Raw genomic sequence first — 10,578 nt, forward strand, 5'->3', positions numbered from 1 at the left:
TGGGTGGTTGAGAGAGTCACTGAGGCATTGAGCGGTGAGCTCAGTTTGCGAGTGCAGTGCTGACGGCTGACTCCCTGTCTCTCTCTCTCTCCCAGGAGGTAGACCGCATGGAGCAGCTGCAGAATAAGCTGCACTCCTACACCCTGCTGGGCCTGCCCAAGGTGCCCCCCGAGCTCTCTTTCCACCACGACTCCTGGGAGGAGGAGGAGGAGGAGACCAGCCTGGAGCTGGAGGAGAGCTGGCAGCAGCTGCTGGAGAACCCCGAGGTACTGTGGCGTTCACATGAGCACACACTCATATACAGTTGCACACACACACAAATATAAACACATTTACATACACTGACATATTTGCACTCACACATACACACTAGTATACCTGCTCAAACAAATGCATTTACACACATACACACATATAAAGCATATAGACACAAACACACACACATGCATGTACTGTACACACATGCACATGCTTTAACAAAAAAAAATCTCACGTACACGCACAAACGCCAGACTCTCAGTGTACAGCTCAAAGGAGATTTACCAGGATGCATGGAGAGCTTCCAGGCCAAGCAAAAGTCTCAATGCCAGAGTCTGCATCCATAACCCGTACCCCTCCTTTCTGTAGTCCATAACACCCACCGGGTACACCCTGCCAGCCGCCACAGTGTCCACCGTCTTTACAGCCAGCCCGTAATAAAGGCTCCAATCAGAGCAGCCCCGGCGTGTTTTTCCCCCGGGCGGCGGACAGACAGGGCGAGTGTGTTTACGGCCATCGTTTGGGCTAATGCAGTATTATGTAAAGGACTCCAGAACAATGGCTAATGGCTTTCCGCGTGCATCATTGACGCATGTGCAAGGGTGTTACCAAGTAACAGAATTAACCCAACAGCGGCCTTTTATAGCGCTTTGCAGCCACTTGCATAACACGCACCGTTCTCTCTGTGCCAGCGCAGGCTGGGGAGAAGCAGTCACAGATCTAGTTAGGGAGGTGCCCCCGGTCTATAGCTGTGAGATTTTATTAGAGTGTTTAAAGCATTACCCAGCTTAACAGTAACTTTATTTGGCTCTTAAATTCAGGCTCACCCAAAAGCCGACACACATACATACATACTCATACGCACAGGTAAGATACAGCTGCTGTGCAGTTGGAGCGGTGTGCATGGAAATGCGTGCACAGTGTCACTGGTGAGTCTAACACCTGTGCATGTGTGTGTGTGTTTGCAGTCATTGACCAGGAGACAGTTCCACCAGCAGGAGGCGATCTGGGAGCTGCTGCAGACAGAGGCCACCTACATCAAGAAGCTGAGGGTCATCACTGATGTACGTCCTCTGCACCCTGCCCTTTCCATCTCTGCCTCATATTAATCATTCGCATTCACAGTCACGCCAGCTTTCAGTATATGCTGTTGAAAGACACCAACATCGATGCTGGAAATGACTGTCCTATGACACATGCGTGTAGTTGTGTTCACATTTGCTCTAGGCAAATTGACGATAACCTTTAATTTTAAGAATCTTGAAATGACTCTCCATCTGTTTTCTCAATTCCTCCCTGTCTCTCCCTTTCTCTCCCCCTCTCTACCCCTCACCCTCTCTCCCCTGTTCTCTCTCCCCTTCTACCGCTTCCTTTCTATCTCCCCCTCGTCCCTCTCTCCCTCCCTCTCTGCCCCTCTCCTTTTTGTCCCCCCCTCTCTCTCTTGCTCCCTCTCTCCCCCTCTTCCTCCCACTCCAGCTCTTCCTTTGCGGGCTGCTGAACTTGCAGGACAGCGGGCTGCTGACTGAGGTGGAGCCGCCGCGCCTCTTCAGCAACATCCAGGACATTGTGCGCCTGCACACGGCGCTGTGGGCCCAGGTCATGCTGCCGGCGCTGGAGAAGGCCCGGGAGAGCCGCACCCTCCTCAACCCCATTCACCTGCACCAGGGCTTCAAGACAGTGAGTCCTCCCCTCCTGCACATGCACACACGCTTCCTACACAGTGACATACAGTGCATACATACACCTTCCGAAGACCATCCCAAAAATGCAAGCCCTTTATAACAGATTTTAGATCACCTTGCCCATCCCTGATCCAAACCACAAGCCTCCCACTGAAATTAATGTGGGCTACAACCATAGAGTTGAATCATTAGAATCCTATTAACAAGAGGGAATGACTAGCCTTGTAATCACTGCCCCCTGCTGGCTAATCCTTTGTAATCACTGCCACCTACTGGCTGAGTCTGGTATTATATCAGCACCACATGACTCCAACACATTAAGCATCTGATAAGTGCTCCACCCACTCAGGTTATATTTTAATGAATGAATGTCTTGAAAGGCCCATACCGAAATGTGAACTGGAGTGCAGTTTTCCTTCATGGTGCATGCTCAGAAAGACTATTTCAAAAACTTGTATTTTGTTTTGCCACCCAGATTGTTTGATCTGTGCCTGTGTGTCTATGTGCGTGTGTGTTTGTGCAGATCGGCAGCAGGTTCAAGCCCTACATCCGTTACTGCATGGAGGAGGAGGCCTGTATGGAGCACATTCGCAGCCTGCTGAGGGAAAACGAGCTCTTCAAGATCTACGTAACGGTGAGCACCCACCAGACCCTCTGCCCAGCACTCTAAACCTCAGGGTCACAGGTTTGAATCCCAGAGCAGCCATTGATGTCATGCCCATGGGTCAATGGGTAAAATGCCCATGGGTCAAATGGGCAGTGTCTCCACTAAAGATCTACCTGTATGATACCTTACATTACGTTAAATTTTATGTAGAGCAACTTCTATCACAAAAGAACAGAAGTGTATCCATCCACGTTATATGAGCAACAGTGTAAGACCAGGCTAAAAACTCTCCTAGACCAGCGACAGCACCATTCAAGCACCAATTGATATAATCATTATCAAATTGGAGTATACATGCAGTTAAAGCCACAAGGGTGAGGGTATCTGTTAAGCAATCAATGATTCACCATTGATTTTACACAATTCAGGTGAACCACCTGGCTTAAGTGTGCACTAACCCTATGGTGTCTAGCAGCGTCTTTCCTGCTGCTGGTTGTGTGGGTGTGTCCTGTTCCCTGAGTGGGCGTGTGACTCCCCCCTCTCTCCTCCCACAGTGGGCGGAGACACACAAGCAGTGTAACCGGCTGAAGCTGACGGACATGCTGGTGAAGCCCCACCAGCGGCTCACCAAGTACCCACTGCTGCTGAAGAGTGTTCTGAAGAAGACAGACGACCCGGCAGCCCGCGAGGCCCTCAGCAGCATGGTGAGAGAGGGAGGGAGGAGGGGGGGGGGTGGGGTGACAGAGGGGGTAGAGGGGGAGAGACAGAAGAAGAAAATGACACAGGTTTAGAGGGAGGAAGAGACTGAGTGGAGAGATGGGTAAAGAGGGAAAGGGAGGGAGAGAGAGGAGGGGAAAAGTAGAGAAGAGAGAGGGAGGGGGAGACCATGAACAGAGGTAAGATGGAATAAGGGATAGGACAGACACTAGGGGGTGTCAGTAAGACTAGAGGGTTGAAAGGAGGTGAAAGGAGGGAGAGCAAAGAGAGGGAAGTGGAGGGTGAGTCAGCAGGAGATGGAAGTGTTGACATCTTTTTCCTATTATCTGAATATCCTTCTGAGATCTCTCTGTACCTGAGAGCTGTGGCTGTATCAGGATCAGTGTATGTGGTTCCCCTTTCAGGTGGCCTCAGTGGAGGACTTCATCAACAGTGTGGACTCCCAGATGCGCCAGCGGCAGGACCAGCAGAAGCTGGCCGCAATCTCCGGCCGCATCGAGTCCTACGAGGCTGTGGAGGGGAGCAGCGAGGAAGTGGAGAAGGTGAGGGGACACCATCACTGCATTCACACACTGAAGACTTACTGCTTGGCCTCACACACATACACACTGGAACCCACTCTGGGAACACCACTGAAAACACACACACACACGCACACACACACACACACACACACACAGAAAGCCATTCCGACTCTGAAGCTGTCCACAGTGACAGAGCAATCCAGGCATAATCATTAGCAGTAATGCTGTAAATGGGTTACGGAGCAGTTGGCTCAGCCTAATGCTTTGTCCCATGTGTTCCTCAGATCCTGCGTGAGTACAGCCGCTTCGACCTGATGGCTCCCATGAAAGACATCTCCCCAGACGAGACGCGACAGCTCCACCTGGAGGGGGCGCTGCGCATGAAGGAGGGCAAGGAGAGCCGGGTGAGACCCACTGCTGCCTCTTCAACCAGACATAACCAGCACCGCCTCAGCCCACTTTGAGAGTCCAGAGCTGCACTTAGATGTAACAACTGCAGTCAGCTGCCAGCACGTATTTGTATGCTCTAGAATTGCCAGGCAGCTGTCATGATGGACTGCTGTAGCATGGTATTATTTGTAAATATCCGTCAAATGTTAATTTAGATAACTTGTCAAATTAGTTTCTGGATCGTCAAAGCATTGTTGAGCTAAAGAACAAGACACTTAGATCAAAAATAGTTTGAGTAAAGTTTCTATAAAGCCTTTATTGCTTTTAGTTATTAAGAAAAATGTGATTAAATGCAATTCATATTGACCAGCACCTGAGAACAGGCTTGGTGCCTCATGATACTGTAAGTAAAGAAGCACAGGAGAGAAGAAAAAAGCCTAGAACAGGTGACGTGAATCTGTTGGTGATGATGGTGGATGTCTCTTCTTTCGCAGATGGACGTGTACTGCTTTCTGTTTACTGACCTGCTATTGATCACCAAACCAGTGAAGCGTGTGGAAAAGGTCAAGGTGATCCGCCAGCCACTTTTTGTGCACAAAGTGGTCTGCAAAGAACTCAAGGACCCCGGTGAGTGAACTGCATCTGTCTACAGCTGTGTCCTGCATACTACACCCCAGTCAGTTTATTGACTGGTAGTAAGAAAGGTTACAATATAATCAAAACTCATTTTGGTACCCCATACGGGTAATGTAACATAATGTAATGAAGCAGCACACCCTACCAATTGTAACATGTTCTCTTAAGCCTTGTGCTTGCATTGCAAACAAAAACGGCGGACCTAATCACACTGAATGAATAGGGAGCCAGACAGAGATAGGACCTGGTCTGGATGCATTGTGAAAGGTTAAAAAGCAGCTCTGACCTTCTCTTTCCTCATCTCAGGCTCCTTCCTCCTCGTCTACCTCAATGAGTTCCAAAGCGCAGTCGCTGCCTACTCCTTCCAGGCCAACAGCGCCGCCCAGGGGCGCAGCTGGGTAGAGGCCATCTGCAATGTCCAGGTAGAGCTTTCCTCACTCAGACATTCAGTGGGCTGTGAGGGGGCCCTCACGTACAGTACCAGTCAAAAGTTTGGACACAACTTTTATTCTTTTACTATTTTCCACATTTTAAAATAATAGTGAAGATATCAAAACTATGAAATAACACAAATGGAATTATGCAGTGACCAAAAAAGTATGAAATCATAACTATCTTATATTTTATAACCGCCAAAGTAGCCGAAACATTTTTTAAAAATAACTTTTTTTAAAAGAAATTCCTACGTGGGCATCAACTTCATTGTGTATATTTGTTTAAGAAACAAATTTCATGCATTTAAGCATATGTCTTTAGATCAAAATGTCTTTGAATACGTGTTTCCCGTTATTGGCATTTAGCAGATGCTCTTACCCAGAGTAACTTACATCAGTTACAATGTTATACATTTATACAGGTGGATGTTTACTGAGGCAATTTGGGGTTAAGTACCTTGCCCAAGGGGACAACAGCAGTGCCCCAGCTGGAAATCGAACCGGCAACCTTTTGGTCACGAGTCCTGCTCCTTAACCACTACGCTACACTTCCACCCCATTGTTGTAATCAGGTGTGTCCTGTAGCAGTCTGGCCCACATGCCTAGATCATCATATTCCCCAGGCACATGTTTTGAGCAGCCTCAGTACCATTACTATAAAGGTGTGAGAGCCTTATGAGTAGGTGGGGCAGTGTTCTGACAGGATGTTATAACATTGCCTTTTGCAGAACCAGCTCAAGAAACTTCGCTCAGAGGAGAGCCACCGGAAGCAGGCGACGCTTCGGCAGCAGACGGAAGAGGAGGAAGAAAGCAGCAACTCTGCCACCAGCTCCCCCTGTCTGCGGCACAAGGAACAGCAGAGTGAAAGGTACTGCTCTCCAGGCACACGCACACGCTGTGTGCTGGTAGCTCTGCAAATACAGAGCTCTGACCCAGCACTGATCTGGAGGAATTCTTAAAGGAATCACTGTGCATGCACTAGCTTTTGATTACTACTTGGTTGTAATGTTTTTTGTTCTTTGTTTTTTTGTCATTGAAAGTGTTGCACAAATATGCAATGAGAAACTTTACTAGAAATTATGTGTTCTTGCTTCTGGAATATACTAGTCACTTAACCCAGCCTTCTCCCTTTCTCTTCCACAAACTCCTCCCTCTTTCCCCAACAGCCAGTCAGATGGCTCTACCGAGACACTCTCAGTGGTAGTGATGGAGGAAACGGGCGGAGCCAATTATTCGTCATCCCTGGAGATGGACCCTGGTGGGTCTTTAGGGGAGAGCTCTGGCTCTGGGATGGAGATCCCCTCCCCCAAAACAGCCCTCCTTTCCCATCCTGCTGGCCACCAGGAGGAGGCGCACTCTGTGGGTATGGAGGTCCCGGGGGATCTGGAGCTGGACCCCCAGTACCGCTCCATGTCCATGGACAGCGCATACGGAACCCTGTCTCCCGAGTCTCTCCTGAGAGAGCTGGAACTGAGGGGGAGGCGGGGCCAAAGCGAGGGGGAAGAGTCCGAAGGGGAAGAGGCTGAGACAGAGGGGGAGGAGGAGGAGCCGGAAGAAGAGGAGGAGCAGGAAGCGGAGGAGGACGCTGGCTCCATTGGCCCCCGGCACACGGTGGCTTACTCCTCCAAGCTGCGCCGCTGCCGCCCGGTGCAGCCCCGCGTCCGTCACCTGCAGGGCTCCTCCTCCATATCGCGCTCGGAGGATAACCTGCTGCAGCGGTTCCAGGGGAATTCTGGGGCAAACGCTCCCAGCGCTGCCACCGACCGGCAGAACCAGGGAGAAGGAGAGAGGGCCGATGGGCTGGGCCGCAGCAAACGCCTCTCCCGGCTCTGCAGGCAAAGCTCCCAAAGCTCAGAGTCCATATTTCAGGCAGACATGGGACAGCCTGATGGCGACATGGACCGTTTATCACAAAGCGCCCCAGCGTCTAGGTTAAGGGGCTCTTTGAGGAGAGCCCAGGTCCAGCAAGTCCAAAGAGCTCTCTCCAGTACCGGCTGCAGGAGGAGCTGCGGGGGGAGCCAGGCCAACAGCAGTGGCTCGGATGGCGAGGCTGCTCCCCCTGCTGCACGGGAGGGGCATTGCACGTCGATGACTGACAGCCTGGAGGGGGAGGAGCAAGGTGGGGTCAGGAAATCCCCCAGCCAGCAGCACAAAAAGCTGACCCTGGCTCAGCTGTACCGGATACGCACCACCCTGGTGCTCAACTCCACGCTCACTGCATCGTAAGTGTCCACCTCTTCCTGCATGCTGACATCACTCCTTCAGCAAGAGATATAACAACAGATTCTGTCTGTCTACGCTAGTAAGTTGGGCAGATATTACAGTTAAAGAGAGTGATCATTCAGTACAATTCAGAAAGTGATCATTCAGTACAAATCTGCTATGAAATGTGTTATCTACGTCTGACTCTAATTCTCCCGTGAGATTCAGGACATTTAAATTTTCTTGGTTTCAAACAGAAGACTAGTGAATGTTGATGTTATACTGTTACACTGAATTCTTCATTTTCCTGTCATCCTGATACTGTCATCTGTGACTTCTGTATGCATCTGCAAAAGCATTTGTTTAATATATGCTGTCTTGTGTTTAATCTTAGGGAAGTGTAGTCACACTGGCAAACAGCCAAACGCCAGTGTCTGGCACTCAGGTGGAACTGCACTTCCAGAGTCCTTGGACGTGATGGAACTGAATTACCCGCAACTCAAATGCACTCTCCAGGGAGATCATGCACCACCCCCTGCCTTCCTATTGGCTAGGACAATGACTGCAGATGGCCTGTGCCCTTGTAAAGCCTCAAGATTATGTCCGTCATAATAGTACTTACTATTATTATTCTGCTGCATGGATATTTTTGCAGGGGAAAGGTGGGGGGTGGAGAAAAACTGTTTGCACTTTGTAGTATTAAAAGCATTGAAGAGACGTGAAGCTGGGGTCTGAAGGAGACTGAAAAAAAAACGACCTAGATGAGGTGTTGAACCCCAAACAGTGACTGAGCAAGCATAGCCTCCAAGTCAAAGCCCTCTGGCCTCAGCAGTGGCCCGGACTTGACCTTTGACCCAGAGGCCACCAGCTGCCCATGGGAAAGAGGACAGGAGAGGGGAGGGGTGGTGAGGAGAAGAAAGGAGAGAGCAGGGTTGGTCACACTGACTTTGCTGATGTGGACGAGAAGAACCAGACCGGGGGAAAAAAAGGACTCACTAAGGTGATGGAAAGAGCAAGTCATTTCATTCTTTTCCTAGTTCTGTCGCAGAAAAAAAAAGCACAGCACTGTCTTTGTAAAGTAGAAAAAAGGAATTATAAATACCTGGTGTACAAATTGACATTGAGAATGTATGGGAGTGTGTGCATGTGTGTTTGCATGTGCTTGTGTGCTTGTGCGTGTGAGAGAGAGACAGAGAGAGAGAGTCAAACGTCCCTGACTGAACCAAAAAAATCCATGATGGTGTTGCCACTTCCATCTTTGTATATACCGATGTGTCCAAAGATATACAAGAAATGTATGGTAGCCACTGATGACAAAATAAAAAGTATTCAGGAACCTTACATGAGTGAAAGTTAAGGAAGAACAAGCATTGTAGTTCATCTTCTTGCTCAGTTTGTGGCTTACATACTTCCCTCCCTTGTATAACATCAGAAAGGCTCTGAACAGGGCTCCTTTTACAGTAAAGATGTAGGTGACTGCAGTGCTTATATTTGAACTGTGGTGTAGATAGACCCTCAGGGCACGCGGTCGACCTGCCTGGTTCTTAAAGCCCACAGTTTAGAGGGAGAGCAGAGGGATGCTGTGATGTAAATGTTCACTCATATGTCAATAAAGAAAGGAGGTCACACAGACATTGCTTCAGCATTGTCATTCAGCAAACAGCACTAGAATGAGGTAAGATCCTCTCCCACTCCTCCACTGGTGAGTGATCATGAACAGGAGAGGACTAGAGCTTGTGGATGCACAGTATGGTTTGGGTTCGCAATCCACAAGTGGAGCTGCAGAACAAAAAGTACAAAGGGGGGTTCATGTGGGGGGGTTCTTGCTGCCCTCTCTGGTGCTTCTGCAACTGTTTCCAGATTGTGTTCCACATCCTGATGTGCTAATAACAGTATTACCGGGACTGCTCAGCTTCAACACCTTGGAAGCCTAAAACCTCTGTCCGTTTAAATCAGTAAGATTGTGATTAACACAATCAAAGGCTAGTTTTTCCTAGTAAAGTGAACATTACATCTTGAAGCATGTTTTAGCTTATTTACAGAAATGGGTTCAAAATCAAAGATTGGATATTAGGCACAGGGCCGTAGCCACTAAAGCCTGACATGGTCAGATTGAAATATGTTTTGGTAATGTGCAGAAAGGATGGTTCAGCCCCTCCCTGTGTTACTCTGCCCAAAGCTAATAGTTAACATTTTCTCTTTGTTTTGTGTGTCATATTTATTAAGCTTGCTTTGTTTTATATATAAAATATGGTTTCTATTTGAGTTAATGAATTTGTAATGTTTTTTTGGAACATTTGTGGTCTGTGTAGTCTTAATGTAAAAATCTGTTGTCGAAATGTTTGATCATAAATCTGTAACAAAAGTAAAATAACACCCTTACTCTTTACAGGAATGTCTCGTTAGAGTCTTAAGAAAAAGAATAATGTATCCAGTGTTTTTTTTAATGTACTGTACAGTAAATAATTGGGATCCTATAGGTCATACTTCATACAGTAAAAATGCGTGTCACATGCACTATAGGCTAAAGAACATGTCTTGCAAGGATAGAAAGGTTTTAGCTGTGTTCTGTTATAGTGCCTTTCTAGCAAAACACAACGTGTGTAAAACAATGCAATATGTGTTTTTTTTAAGTATCACTTCATGGATAGGAGTAGATAGGAGAGCTCACCTTGGTCAAAATGCATCACCATTTGACTGAGTGCTCTTTGAATACTGGACATTTCTGTCGTAGGTTTATGTTTCATTTTGTCTGAATGCAACTGAACCATACTTGACCATCATGGTACAAAAGAAGCACTGTGCTACCTAGGAGAAAACAATTGCTTCTATCCAAAGAATTAAGGTGTGTCTCCTATCTAGATTCCTGCCAAACTAGCATTTTGAGCTTCCTGTGGGACCACATTATCACTACACTTTGCAGGTCCTGGTTCTTTGTTTTGTCATTGCTTGTTCAGATGAAATGACTGAATTTCAGTAAAAAGTCACTTTAACATTAAAACATTAAAACATCTGTTGCTTTGGCTCTGGGGATTCTGATGCCTGTTTTATGCTCTTAATCCATTGTAATCACATGTTCTGAAGAACATGTCTTGGTGTTCTGATGATATGTCTTCAATACAGTCCAG

At 47.8% G+C, this 10,578-nt stretch overlaps 1 protein-coding gene across 4 annotated transcripts in view; it reads left to right on the forward strand.

Moving 5' to 3' along the window:
- plekhg5b (pleckstrin homology domain containing, family G (with RhoGef domain) member 5b) overlaps positions 1 to 9,670 on the forward strand; it is a 65,632-nt gene extending 55,962 nt beyond the window's left edge. For 2 of the 4 annotated variants that reach the window (XM_036533919.1, XM_036533921.1), the window contains exons 9-20: positions 96 to 266; positions 1,227 to 1,322; positions 1,735 to 1,935; positions 2,464 to 2,574; positions 3,102 to 3,251; positions 3,669 to 3,806; positions 4,073 to 4,192; positions 4,673 to 4,805; positions 5,121 to 5,236; positions 5,977 to 6,116; positions 6,415 to 7,470; positions 7,845 to 9,670. In XM_036533919.1, the coding sequence (XP_036389812.1) occupies positions 96 to 266; positions 1,227 to 1,322; positions 1,735 to 1,935; positions 2,464 to 2,574; positions 3,102 to 3,251; positions 3,669 to 3,806; positions 4,073 to 4,192; positions 4,673 to 4,805; positions 5,121 to 5,236; positions 5,977 to 6,116; positions 6,415 to 7,470; positions 7,845 to 7,854 (2,442 nt within the window). In that variant the 3' untranslated portion in view covers positions 7,855 to 9,670. Of the gene's footprint in view, positions 1 to 95; positions 267 to 1,226; positions 1,323 to 1,734; positions 1,936 to 2,463; positions 2,575 to 3,101; positions 3,252 to 3,668; positions 3,807 to 4,072; positions 4,193 to 4,672; positions 4,806 to 5,120; positions 5,237 to 5,976; positions 6,117 to 6,414; positions 7,475 to 7,844 lie in introns of those variants that run through there. The other 2 variants (XM_036533922.1, XM_036533920.1) reach the window with 1 other exon arrangement.
- The last annotated feature ends 908 nt before the right edge of the window (positions 9,671 to 10,578 follow it).

Source organism: Megalops cyprinoides, chromosome 7 (genome assembly GCF_013368585.1).
Source record: "Megalops cyprinoides isolate fMegCyp1 chromosome 7, fMegCyp1.pri, whole genome shotgun sequence".
NCBI classification, from domain to species: Eukaryota; Metazoa; Chordata; class Actinopteri; order Elopiformes; family Megalopidae; genus Megalops; species Megalops cyprinoides.